This window comes from Macaca mulatta, chromosome 10 (genome assembly GCF_049350105.2).
Source record: "Macaca mulatta isolate MMU2019108-1 chromosome 10, T2T-MMU8v2.0, whole genome shotgun sequence".
Lineage (NCBI taxonomy): Eukaryota > Metazoa > Chordata > Mammalia > Primates > Cercopithecidae > Macaca > Macaca mulatta.
This window is the reverse complement of record NC_133415.1, coordinates 105,003,145-105,017,320: the sequence shown is the minus strand read 5'-3', so window position 1 is coordinate 105,017,320 and position 14,176 is coordinate 105,003,145. Positions and strand designations below refer to the sequence as shown.

The 14,176-nt window shown below is 41.8% G+C and overlaps 1 protein-coding gene across 5 annotated transcripts in view; it reads left to right on the top strand.

Annotated features, from left to right (window-relative positions):
• ZFP64 (ZFP64 zinc finger protein) overlaps window positions 1-14,176 on the top strand; it is a 97,773-nt gene that overhangs the window by 23,215 nt on the left and 60,382 nt on the right. For all 5 annotated transcript variants that reach the window (XM_077948237.1, XM_015148760.3, XM_015148759.3 and 2 more), the window contains 3 exon segments: window positions 2,936-3,097; window positions 4,209-4,271; window positions 8,688-8,939. In XM_077948237.1, the coding sequence (XP_077804363.1) occupies window positions 2,936-3,097; window positions 4,209-4,271; window positions 8,688-8,939 (477 nt within the window).

The window sequence follows — 14,176 nt, the reverse complement described above, 5'->3', positions numbered from 1 at the left end:
TCAGCTGCGTTGTGTGCAATTTTGGAACTATATGTCTTGAGTTTAATTGCTGTTTAAAATGTCTTCCAAGATGTTGCATAATGAATCAAGTTGAAGATGAAAAGTAATTGCTTACCCAGAAATGCCTGAAAACAGTAACAGGGGTAAATTTGATATTAATGAAGCAAATCTTCATTGTTGGAGGAGTGACTGCAATTGCACGTTCTTGCAAAGCAACAACCGAGAAAGGTGGAATTCCTCATATAGACAGAGCTGGGTTAAGTTCTACTGTCAAGATAGATGGAAAAGGATGGTCTCTGCTAGTACTTCTTAAACTTGAGTGTGTATCAGGATCACCTGGAGGGCTTGTTAGAGCACAGATTGTTGGGTGCACCCCCAGAGTGTCTGATTCAGTAGGTCTGAGATGGGGCCCAAAAAATTTGCCTTGGTAACAAGTTCCCAGGCAGCTCCAATGCTGCTGGCTAGGGACCATGCTTTGAGAACCCAAGCAGAGCAAGAGAAACCGGGAGAAATAGCCAGATCCTACAGAGTAAATGAAAACATTTCAACAGGAGGCAGGTGCAACTGATTCATGCATCAGAGATACTTGGCGTGAAGACAGGAAACATCAGTTTGTCGGAATCTTTCAGCTGACTTTAAACCGAAGCCCTTGACTTCCCTACACATATTTCCATTGAGAAAAATGGAAACTATGGCCTTACCCAAATACCAAATGCTGACAGCACCAAGGTATCATTTGACATGTATCAGAGTGATATGGTCACTACTGAAGGTGCCAAAAAGATGGACATCAGGAACCTGAGTTTCCTGCCAAATGTCCAAAGAAGTCAAGAAAAGCCCATTTGATAAATATAAAATAAAATACCTCAAAAAAGAAAGCGGTGTCATCATGTGTTTAATTGGCAGCCTTTTCATCGTATATGAAATTATGATGCATTTTACAATCTAAAACATCCTAGATTCAAAGAAATACAGTGTTTGTTTTAAGAGAAAAACATAACTAGTGCCTGGAGCCCGTGGCATGGATATTAGTGCTTTGGACAAAGCTAAAATAAATAGTGATGTTAAGCCTGTGCTGACTTAAATCATCTGTAAATAAACTGTCAAAAATGTCAAAGATGGTGTCTGAGTGACTGAAGTTTGGGAAACAGAATATTACAGTGGCTTTCAAAATCATCACTAAGGCCTATTAGCCTGAAAGGTTCACTCATTGAACAAGCCTCCATTGGTCATATTTACTCCATATTTGAAGACAAATCTTCTTGTGACAAATTACATTCTAAGAAAGATAGAACCAAAAAGAGAAAGAGGAGGGAAGGGAAGAAGGAAGGAAGGGGAGGGGAAAGGAGGGGAGGGGAGGGGAAAGGAGGGGAGGGGAGGGGAGGGGAGGGAGGGAAGGGGAGAAGGAAAGAAGGAAGGGAAGGGAAGAGAAGGAGGAAGGGAAGGAGGGAGGGAGGAAGGAAGGAAAGGAAAAGAAAGGAGGGAAGAAGGGAAGGGAGGGAAGAGAGGAAAGAAACATGCTTAAGTCCAGACTATAAATGTAGTTAGCAAAGTAGTCACAGAATTTTTTATAACAAAAAAATTTGAGACTGCCTATCTTGTCTTTTAAAATTTATTTATTTATTTATTTTTTGAGATGGAGTTTCACTTTTGTCACCCAGGCTGGAGTGCAATGCCATGATCTCGGCTCACTGCAACCTCCACCTCCCATGTTCAAGCAGCTCTCTTGCCTCAGCCTCCAGAGTAGCTGGGATTTCAGGCACCTGCCACCACGCCTAGCTAATTTTTGTATTTTTAGTAGAGACGGGGTTTCACCATGTTGACCAGGCTAGTCTCGAACTCCTGACCTCAGGTGATCTACTCTCCTTGGCCCCCCAAATAATGGGATTACAGGTGTGAACCACCACACCTAGCCTACAATTATATTTTATATTAAGTCTGTGTTTTGCTATTTTTTTTTTCTTTTTGCGTCAGAACCTCAGTAAGAGTACAAGGAAATTTTTTGAGGGGGGAAATGCTGAGGAGAATGTCAATTAGACTAGTTTTGCCCCAAATCCCTTCTATCAGTTCCCGTTTGGTGTTTTATTAGGATTTTGTCCTATAGCTTATGAAAACACCTAAGGCATTTGGCTGCAGCTAACAGAAAACTTACCTGGCATAAATTATAGAGACATAAATTATAGGGACATTTCTTGTTCATTTAAGAAGTCTAGGGCAGGCATGGTGGCTAACACTTTGGGAGGCCGAGACAAGTAGATCGTTTGAGCTCAGGAGTTTGAGACCAGCCTGCGCAGCATGGCAAGACGCCAGTCTCTACAAAAAATACAAAAATTAGCCAGACATGGTGGTGCATGCCTATAGTCCCAGCTACTCGTGAGGCTGAGGTGGGAGAATTGCTTGAGCCTGGGAGGCCGAGGCTGCAGTGTGCTGTGATTGCACCACTGCACTCCAGCCTAGGTGACAAAGTGGGACCCTATCTCAGAAAAAAAAAAAAAAGAAAAAGAAAAAAGTATAGATTTGAGTGGTTTCGGAGTTCTGACTCAGCATCTGATTTTCATGTTTACCCTTACGGTTATAGAATGGCTGCCACAGATCCGGGCATCGCGTCATCATTCCAGCATGTAGAAAGATAGGAAGTACGGCAGCCAGGGTAACAAGATGAGCTTTTCTCAACTGCGTCTTTTTCCATCTGCCCTGCCTACACTTTCCCTCCATACTATTTTAAATCAGGGAGGAAAATATTTTACAGAAGCCTCCCAGCAAATGCTGTCTAGTGTCTCATTAGCTAGAACTGGGTCACATGATCACTCTGAAGCCACAAAGGAGGCTGGGAAAGCAAACTAGTATGTGCATTCACTCTACAAAGAAAAGTAGGCAGAGGGCATAGCTAGAGGGCATTTATATTAAGAAAATTAATAATCACCATATCTTTTAGTTTCAGCTCCAGAATTTGTTTTTGAACATGGCTATCAAACTTATCTGCCCACGGAAAGTAATGAAAACCAAACAGCCACTGTCATCTCTCTCCCTGCCAAGTCACGCACCAAAAAGCCCACAACGCCACCTGCTCAGAAAAGGCTTAACTGTTGCTATCCAGGTAAAGGCAGAATTATGTTCTACTTGCGTAGAAGGTGTGACATTTAACCAGGCTCCAGGGCTTTTCCTCATGAGTTCCTGACAAGTGCTCATGGAAGTGCCCCAAACTACCTGGCATAAAAATCAGGGCCCTCTGGCATTTGCATCAGCACATACAACCTGTCTCCCACTGTCTGTGGTCATTCTGCACCTGGGTTCTAAGACTTTTCTAGCCATAGGCCTTTGAAGTGGAACTCATGAAAATTTCAGGTTGCTGTAAATTTTTTTCCTATGCTATAGCTTAGGACGACATCCAGTAAAAAATTTTCTTTCCTTACCTTGGTTTTAATGTACTTGGAAATAATATCGGACATACAGAAAGTTTGCAAAAATTGTACCAAAAAAATCCCTGTGTGCTCTTCATCTAGATTCCCCAAATGTTACCATTTTATTATATTTGCTTTGTCATTCTTTGTATATATACAATGTATATACAAGTGTAGTTTTCCCCAAACCATTTGAAAGTTGCTGACAATGCAATGCCCTTTTGTTCCTAAATACTTCAGTGTGTATTTCCTAAAAACCAGAATATTCTTTTAAATAACCACAGGACAATCATCAAGATCAGAAAAGTAACATTTATAGGTACTATTATCTAACCTACTGACCTTAGTCAGATTTCATCATCAAGTGTCCCACTGATGTCCTCTCTACCATTATCAAAAGAATGACATTTTCCCCCTCTGATCCAGTTTCCAACCAATTATTACTGATTGCATTTAGATTTTATGTCTTTCATTTCCTCTAATCAGGAACAGTTAAGCATTTATCTTTCATAAGCTTGACATTTTTGAAAAGTATAGGCCAGTGATTTTGTCAAAAAGGCCGCAGTTTGGGTTTGTTTGATGTTTCCTTATGATTAGACTCAGGTTACGCAGTTTTGGCAGGAACCACAAAATGACATTGTGTCTTTCCTGGTCATCACATACGAAGGCACATGAGATCTCTTTTTCCCCGTACTGTGGTGTTAACTCTTGTCACTTGGGTAAGGACGTTTCTGCCAGTTTTCTCCCCACTAAAAGTTACTAAGTTTCCCTGTATGATTAATCTTTCCTTTTTTTGTTTTTTTTTAGGTTGCCAATTCAAGACTGCTTATGGCATGAAGGACATGGAGCGGCATTTAAAAATTCACACGGGTAAATAGCATTTCTTTAGCACATATGCCCTCAACACCTGCTCTGTGCTAGGAGCCGGGGACCCACATAGGTCAGATGAATGATACCACTCCAAACATCACTGGCTGTTACGGGAATACAAGTCCAGATTTCAAAAAATAAGGTGCCATTTGTACACATGATTTTGGCAGAAAAGTCTTTAACATAATAAAATCCAGCTCTGGAGAGGATGTGAGCAAACTTAGCTAAGTGGGAATATGAACTGCTACAGCCATTTTGAAAATGATTCTGCCAAAATTAATTAAAATTTGAATGCACATATTCTCATTTTGAGGAGATGATCCTACAAGTGCATGTGTGTGTGTAATGATTAGTAAAGAGAGGCATAATGGGAGAGAAAAGAAACTGTCTCTTTTTTTGTCTTTTTCTTTTATTTTTTGAGACAGGGTCTCACTCTGTCACCCAGGCTGGAGTGCAGTGGCACTCGACCTGCCCACCTCAGCCTCCGGAATAGCTGGGACTACAGGCAGGTGTCACCACACCTGGCTAATGTTTTGTATTTTTTATAGAGAGGGGGGTCTCACCATGTTGCCCAGGCTGGTCTTAAATGCCTAGACTCAAGCGATCCATCCACGTCGGCCTCCCAAAATGCTAGGATTATAGGTGTGAGCCACTGCACCTGGCCAAAACTTTCCTTTTATGTATCTTTACGTTATATCACTGAATACAGTGGGTGTGTGTTATTTTTGTAATTTAGAAAGGAGAATTTAATAAATACTTGTTTTAAAAGAAGAGGAAAAGATCAATGCATGGGAAAAGAAAAAAGTGATGATTTCTGGTGATTTTATTTTTCTTTAATATATTATTTTTATGTCTCCCAGACTTTCTGCATGGAAAAGGAATTGCCTTTAGACTCTTTTTAAACAAAGTGTTAGATGCTCATATTCAAATGATACAGATTTAAATTTAAAAAGTATAAATGTGTATAAGATGCAGTGACTTTTGGCTTTGGCTTCACTAATTGCCCAACACCTGCTATTTAGCTTCAGCCTTTGGAAGATGAGTAGCCAACAGTTATTTCTTATATTCCTTGGCCATGACCAGTAAGTGCCTTATTGCACTGGGGTCACCATCATATCTAATCAGCCTCACAGTGTCATGCCATCTGGATTTGTTCTAATGATCCAAATATTAAGTTTCAAGTATTGATTGGCAAGCATTCTAGTGTAATAAGCAATGAAACTCTCCATGTGGGTTTCATATGTTGAGGTTTCATCCATCAAGCCATAGCATATTTGTTATTGAAAGAATAAAGTACTATAATTTTTGTTTTGTTTTGTTTTTTGTTTTTTGTTTTTCTGAGACGGAGTTTCACTCTTGTTGCCCAGGCTGGAGTGCAATGGCACGATCTTGGCTCACCGCAACCTCCGCCTCCCAGGTTCAAGCGATTCTCCTGCCTCAGCCTCCCGAGTAGCTGGGATTACAGGCATACACCAACACACTCGGCTAATTTTTGTATTTTTAGTAGAGATGACATTTCTCCATGTTGGTCAGGCTGGTCTCAAACTCCCGACCTTAGGTGATCCACCTGCCTCGGCCTCCCAAAGTGCTGAGATTACAGGCGTGGGCTACCGCATCTGGCTGAGTACTATAATTATTAATGATGATAGGGAAAGCTTTGTAAAAGTACAAGTGAGGGCCACAACTTTGTCTATTTCTGCAAATCCACAGAAAATATCTTCTACACAGTTAGCCCACCTGGTGTTTGTAGGATAGTTTCTGCATAACTGAAGTGTCTCTGTCTACATTTTCAAGTTTAAATGTATCCTCACCTTAGTTACCTTCAGAGAGTGGGGGCATGCTTAATTACCCCTGGGGTTGGGGTTTGGGGGAGCAACAGCAACAGAGCTCTTTACCAGCTGAGTTGGCCAAAAACCATTGAGCTCTGCCAACATCCAGCATCTGCCCAGTGTTGCAAATACCCAGTGTAGTGACCACAGGAACTACTGAGCCACTGACAATGCTGGTAAATTATTGTTACTGGGCTTTTTAATTTGATGACTAAAATTTTTTTGTTTTTGTTTTTGTGTTTCTTTTTTTCTTTTATTTTTTTTTTGAGACAGAGTCTTGCTCTGTCACCCAGGCTAGAGTGCAGTGGCACGATCTCAGTTCACTGCAAGCTCCACCTCCCAGGTTCACGCCATTCTCCTGCCTCAGCCTCCCAAGTAGCTGGGACAACAGGCACCTGCCACCATGCCCAGCTAATTTTTTGTATTTTTAGTAGAGACGGGGGTTTCACCGTGCTAGCCAGGATGGTCTCGATCTCCTGACCTCATGATCCGCCCGCCTCGGCCTCCCAAAGTGCTGGGATTACAGGCGTGAGCCACTGCACCTGGCCTACTAAAATGTTTAATAATAAAAATGCTTTTTTTTTTTTCCTTTTGAGATGGAGTCTCACTCTGTCACCCAGGCTGTAGTGCAGTGGCACAATCTCGGCACACTGCAACCACCGCCTTCTGGGTTCAAGTGATTCTCCTGCTTCAGCCTCCCGAGTAGCTGAGATTACAGGCACCCGCCACAATGCCCAGCTAATTTTTTTATTTTTAGTTCAGACGGGGTTTCACCATGTTGGCCAGGCTGGTCTCGAACTCCTGACCTCAAGTGATCTGCCTGCCTCAGCCTCCCAAAGTGCTGGAATTACAGGCGACAGCCACCGTGCCCAGCCAAAATGCTGATCTTTAATAAACGTTTAGATGTATTCTTAAATCCCAAATATTTATTTTATGATGACAGTGATCAGCTTTGGCTGACTATTTTAGCACTTGGCTAGTTACGATTTGGTCAGGATAATATTTGATATATAAAGTAAAAAAAAGAAGATCCTGACTCACAGCCACCTCCTTCCATAACCAAAAGTCAGCTGTCCTAATATACCTCTATGTCTCATTCTGAAATATTTGCATGCCTAGACCAGGTCTAAAAACACACACATTTAATTTTTTCCATGTCTTATTAAGTTAATACAATACACGCTATCAGTGCAACTTGCTTTTTTTCAATTACTTTTGCACATCGTTTCACATCACTATGTCATATTGACTTACTCTTTTTCGTGACCAAGTAAGGAATGGATTCAATAATTTATGCATATCCATACAGTGAAATACTTCAGCCTTAACAACCATGTTGTGGATATGTAATGATATGAAACAGGTCATAGAAATTACTGTAAGTGCAAGAAAGTAGTCAATAGGGAGGCAGTGCAGTGTTTGCCAAAACACAGACACACACACACACACACACACACACGCACGCGCGCGCAAGACAGTCCTGGGTTCTAATCCCAGCTGTTGCAAGGATTAAATATAGTAATTCAAAGGCACAGTGCCATTCAAAAAGTGTTTAAATTGATGTTAGCCAGGAGTTTTTATGTACCAAAAACATACACACACACAGATTGGAAAAATATACACCAAAAAGTTAGCAGTTGTTCACAGATGTCAAGTTGACATATGCATTAGTGAGGTTCAGATTAAGCTGCTGTAAGAATGAAACTGAAACACCAGCTCTAACAAGCAAGATAGGGGTTTGTATCTGTCCCGTGTAACTGTCCGGAGGTGAGCAGGCAGGTCGGGACAGGTGGGCAGCTCTGTCCTAGGGACCATCCAGGCACTTAAGTTCCTCCCACCTCATTCTGTTACATGACTCCACCATCTGCAGGTATGCCACCCTCACACGCTCACTCACCTGCCCTCACCCGCTCACTCGCCTGCCCTCACCCACTCACTCACCTGCTTTCACCCACTCACTCGCCTGCCCTCACCCACTCACTCACCTGCCCGCACCTGCTGCCTTACCCCCATGCCATGGCTAGAAGCAGGAAAAGAGAAAATGTAAAAGGCAAGCAGTTTCCTCTCGTGAAAGAGACACACTTTACTTTCTCTGCCATCGCTTCGATAAAAACTTAGTCACAGATCACACCTAGCTGCGGGCGAGGCTGAGAAGTGTAGTCTTTCGCTGGTCAGCCATGAACTCTGCTGAAACTTAGGTGTTCTAAATTTTAGGGTGCATCTCTGTTGCGAAAAGGAAAAAGGAGAGAGTGAGTATAAGAGAAAATTAACACAACTGTTATTATTTTACTTACCTATGTTTTAAAATTTTATTTTAATTGCCTTCTATTTTTAATTTATACAAAATGTATAAGAAATTCATATTCATCATTTAAAAAATTCAAGTAATATCAATAAGGAAAATGGAAGAAAATTCCCCTCTCCCAAGATGTTAGCTCTTTGCCAATCATCCACACAGTGTTTCAGGGTTCTCTGGATATTCTTTGGTGGTTGTATATGACTTTTTTCGTAAGGCAGTGGGAAATAAGCCTTTTCCTTTTTTAATCTCATTTCCTGCTGCCATCTGTGTGTGTGTGTGTGTTTGAAGGAGACAAACCTCATAAGTGTGAAGTCTGTGGCAAGTGCTTTAGCCGGAAGGACAAGCTGAAAACTCACATGCGGTGCCACACGGGCGTGAAGCCCTACAAGTGTAAGACGTGTGACTACGCCGCTGCCGACAGCAGCAGCCTCAACAAGCACCTGCGGATCCACTCGGACGAGCGGCCCTTCAAATGCCAGATCTGCCCCTACGCCAGCCGGAACTCCAGCCAGCTCACCGTCCACCTGCGATCCCACACGGGTGAGTCCCGCCTGTTATTTGCTCTCTACACTTCCTATGGCATAAATCATAAGCACCTTAAAGCATTCAGCCACGATGGAAGAAATCGAGTTGGAACCTTTGCTCATCTCGTTGTTTGCAGTTTTGTTTTGTTGTTGTTGTTGTTGTTGTTTTGTCTTGCTCTGTTGCCCTGACTGGAGTGCAGTGGCGCTATCTCAGCTCACTGCAACCTCCACCTCCTAGGCTCAAGCAATTCTTATGCCTCAGCCTCCCAAGAAGCTGGGATTACAGGTGTGTTGCACCACACCCAGCTAATTTTTTGTATTTTTAGTAGAGATGGGGTTTTGCCATCTTGGTCAGGCTGGTCTTGAACCCCTGACCTCAAGTGGTCTGCCCACCACAACCTCCCAAAGTGCTGGGATTACAGGCATGTTGTACCATGCCCAGCTAACTTTTTCTGTTTTTAGTAGGGATGGGGTTTTGCCATATTGGTCAGGCTGGTCTTGAACCCCTGACCTCAAGTGGTCTGCCCACCTCAGCCTCCCAAAGTGCTGGGATTACAGGCATGAGCCACCGTGCTTGGCCCATTTGCAGTTTTGCTTTTCAGCTGCCTTGAAGAGCCTTTCTCAGTAAAATAGGAGAAAACCATGAAGTTTATAGCTTTATACATATGTATATCTCTTTATATAACTTTATAACTTATTCACTTGTAAAGTATGTAATTGAGGAGGTGCACGAAATAAAATACAGGTATAAGTCATGTATCTTTGATAAATTCTGCATAATGATTAGGCATTCCAGTCATTTTTGAAGCATCCTCTAGTTCAGCATGGAACAGCTTGACCAAAAAACATACAGCAAAATTAGCAGGGTAGGTAACTCAACAAATTACATACTTCTTTCTTTTGGTGTATCAGTTAGATAAAGATTCCATAATGCTGCGATAACAACCATGAAATCTCAGTGTTGTATTATAAACATTTGTTGCTAACATACTTTAGGTCAGCAGGAAGTTGACTGGACAACTCTGTTGATCTTGGCTTGGCTTAACCACATGTGTGGGGAAGGCTGGGTGCCTTCCAGATTTGCCCGGGGATCTGCTGACCGTGGGCTGGCTGGCTGTCCACTGGCCTTGCCTGAGGCAATCTGGCTGTGTTCTGTGCATCTCTCATCGTCCTCCCGGGACCATGGACTAACCCGGGCTTGTCCTTCTCATGAGGATGGCAGAGGTGCAAGCAAGGAAGCCCCAGTGTAAGCCCATTTCAAGTCTTTGCTTCTATAAGTTGTCAAGCATCACATTGGCTAAGGCAAGTCACATGTTTCATCCTGGTGTCAAGGGTGGAACTGAGCTCACTTACAGTGAGAGGTCGTCACAGTGTTACGTGGCAAAGATCAGGGATGCAGGGAAGGTGAAGACCTGGGACCTTTTTTTTACTTTTTTTTTTTTTGAGATGGAGTCTCGCTCTGTCACCCAGGCTGGAGTGCAGTGGCGTGATCTCAGCTCATTGCAACTTCCACTTCCTGGGTTCAAGTGATTCTCCTGCCTCAGCCTCCTGAGTAGCTGGGATTACAGGTGCATGCTGCCATGCCTGGCTAATTTTTTGTATTTTAGTAGAGATGGGGTTTCACCATGTTGCCCAGGCTGGTCTCAAACTCCTGAGCTCAGGCAATCCACCTGCCTCACCTCCCAAAGTGCTAGGATTACAGGCGTGAGCCACCTCGCTGGGCTGAATTGGGACCGTTTTTGCAAACAACCACAGTCCACCTTTAGCCTCACCATCATTCACATCTCTCTGACAGGCAAAATGCGTTCACACTTTCCGAAGAACCCCACAAGTCTCATCCAATCATAGGATCAGCCTTAAGGACCACAGTTGTGTGATCTCCCTTGGGTCTGGATATGGTTTCTCTTCATCTAGAGATGGTTGAAATAAAAAACAAGTTGTCTGTCCTGATACACCCAATATACAGTGGTAAAACAAAAAGCCAAAATAATTACCATAATTCTACCATTTGAAAGTAGTATAAGACACATGCACATGTATATTTATTGTGGCAGTATTCACAGTAGCAAAGACTTGGAACCAACCCAAATGCCCATCAATGATAGACTGGATAAAGAAAATGTGACACATATACACCATGGAATACTATGTGGCCATAAAACAGGTTGAGTTCATGTCCTTTACAGGGACATGCATGAAGCTGGAAACCATCATTCTTAGCAAACTAACACAGGAACAGAAAACCAAACACTACATGTTCTCACTCGTAAGTGGGAGTTGAATAATGAGAACACATGGACACAGGGAGGGGAACATCACACACTGGGGCCTGTCAAGGGGTTGGGGGCTAGGGGAGGGATAGCATTAGGAGAAATACCTAATGTAGATGACAGGTTGATGGGTGCAGCAAACCACCATGGCACGTGTATACCTGTGTAACAAACCTGCACATTCTGCACATGTATCCCAGAACTTAAAGTATAATTAAAAAGAAAGAGAAAGAAAAGAAAAAGAAAAAGAAAGAAAGAAAGAAAGAAAGAAAGAAAGAAAGAAAGAAAGAAAGAAAGAAAGAAAGAAAGAAAGAAAGAATAAAGAAAGAAAGAAAGGCAGAAAGGCATTTGTCAGTCCCTGGTCCATAGCATTTCTGAAATTCTTTTGGGCACATGTTCCCAGGTTCCCCCTACTCAGGGGATAGGGAATGTTTCTTGATTAGGCCTTGGCTCAGCTCTTTGGTTCTTAACCCTGCCCATTGGAGCATCCTTTCCATCACTTTCCTAAGCTACTTCTAAAAAAGATTGCAAAATGTACCTTTGAGAAACTTTCTCAGCTTGCTTCCTGTCTGCCAACAGCTGGAGGTCTTTTACCTTTTGTTTTAGTAAGGCTGGTGACAGTGTTGCTGGTAGAGCTGTCTTTAAAAACTGTGTGAGTTTCCTATGTATCCATTTGCCAAAAGCGATACCCACAATTCTTTTGGAATCTTGCCTCTTCTTCTAAACTCAATTATAGGTACTTTTGGCATTTAACCTTCTGTGGGTTTTAGGAGTCCTTTGTCCAGCTGAAAGAACATACTTGGCACCAACTTCATTCTCACCATTCTTAATTCCCTTTTGAAGATTTTAATAAAGAGTCTTACATTTAGACACCTTATTTCACATTTGGTCTTCACTCTGAGACTAGTTTCTTAGATTGATCTTTGTCCCAGGCTTTTGTCTTACCTGGGAAAGCTGGCTGGAGAAGCTGGCTGGAGATGAGAAACTATATCCAGTAAATCTTTGACTTTCTGTCTTCCCTCTAAATTCTGCTTAGTAAATGTCCAGTTCTTTTTTTGAGTTTGTCTCTTTCTTGTAGTCTTTTATCATATGCAGCTTATAAGACACTTTCACTGTTCTGCCTAGAATTTATCTCTTTATTCAAGTCCAAAACTCATTATGTACATTTTCTGTCTTCTAAGCTACCATGAGTGACAATCTTACCAAATGTTTGCCATTAAGTAGTGTGCATTGCCATTTTTCCAGCCTCCACATGCAACCCAATCTCAAAACCAATGCTCTGTATTTTGGTTCTCTGTTATGGCATCACCCTTTTTCTAGATACCTGTATCTGTATCCATTGTCTGTTGTCACAGCGATGCAGCGTAATAGCCCACAAAACCTCAATAGATGCAATATGCTTTTTCTGTTCACCTGTGAGGATCAGCTGGGCAAAACCAGCTGACCTTGGCTGGGCTCTCTTATTAGTCTGAGGATCTGCTGGTTATGGACTGGCTATCCACTGGCCTTGGCTGAGGAAATCAGCTCTGCTCCATATGTCTCTTGGTCTTCTCCTGAGACCAGCAGTAGGTAGGCCAGGATTGACCTCATGGTCATGACCGAGGTGTAAGCAAGCAAGCCCCAGTGCACAAGTCCATTTCAAGCCATTATTTGTTTCAAGTGACTAAATATACCTTTGGCTAAATCCAATGACATGGTTGAGGCTTTTATCATGGATCATGGGAGAACATCCTAATGACAGGGCAGAGGCCGTGCTACTAGGAGGGGTGGGAGGTGGGGAGATGTGGGAACATTTTAGTAATCTACAGCAAGTTAAGACATTGGCATAATCGATGCCCCACTGATTTGCTTCAGAAATTTCCCCCAGCCTAAGTTAGAGAAGCTGAACAATTCATGTATGAAAATGGTTCATTTTTATTTACAAGGATGAAGTTACTATTTATAGCAGCATCTTTAAATTGGTCTAGAAAACGTGTGTTTTTCAAAAATTTAAATGTGTGCCATTTATGCATGGTCTTCGTGGAATGTTCATTTTCCCTTTTATAAATCTGTGGCACTTGTAAAACTGTAAATTAATAGGATTTTGTTTTTACCCTTTCGGTGATTTGATAGACTACATCAACACTTGTTTGAGTAGCAACCCAAACTCAAGGAAGATCTGTCAGCTTAAATATATGTCGCTTATTCATCCAACATTCTTTAAACCTCACTATGTGCCAGACACAGTGGGAATCAGGTAGTAGGCAAGAATGAACATAGTCATTAGGTTTGAAGACCTTAGTGTCCAGTGGGACTATTTGCCCAGTATACTTCATTAAAGTAATGTTTATGGTTAAATTTAAAAAAAAAAAAAAAAGACAAAGGAATTTATAACCTTTGCTTTCATGCCAAAGGGTGTTGTTAAGCTCTGCAACTTAGCTGTGAGATTTGGTTTTCTGGATTTTCTGGGTCTCACCTCTGCAGATTGCTAAAGAAGTGAAAAAAGACTGTCGCTATAATTTTGGCAGGGATGTAACTGGAAAACCTAGTAAAACATTCTGGAGCAAGGATTCTGACTTTGAGTCTACAGACGTCTGCCCCTGAGAAATCCATGAGTAGATTTGGGAGGGAGGTCCTTGGATGGGAAAAAAAAAAGTCTTCATTTTCACTAGCCTGTATTGAAATTTGACATGTCCTTCGATTATGAAAACAGGCAACCAATCTGATAACAGTGCATGTAAAGTTGTCGCCAGTGGAAATCAAAAATCTCTTCATAATGATTGCTGCAGATAGAGTAAAATATCTTTTACACTCCTCTTTATTTAGAAATGACTGTAGTTACTAGACCTGCCACTAGGTCTGATTCTTGAACACATTAATGAAACACACACATTGGCATATCACAATTTTTTTTTAATAACTATTTTAATATAATTGGTTTCTTTTATATTCCTATTGGTTCTTCTTTTAGTTTTTTTTGGTACATTTAAAATATTATCTAAGA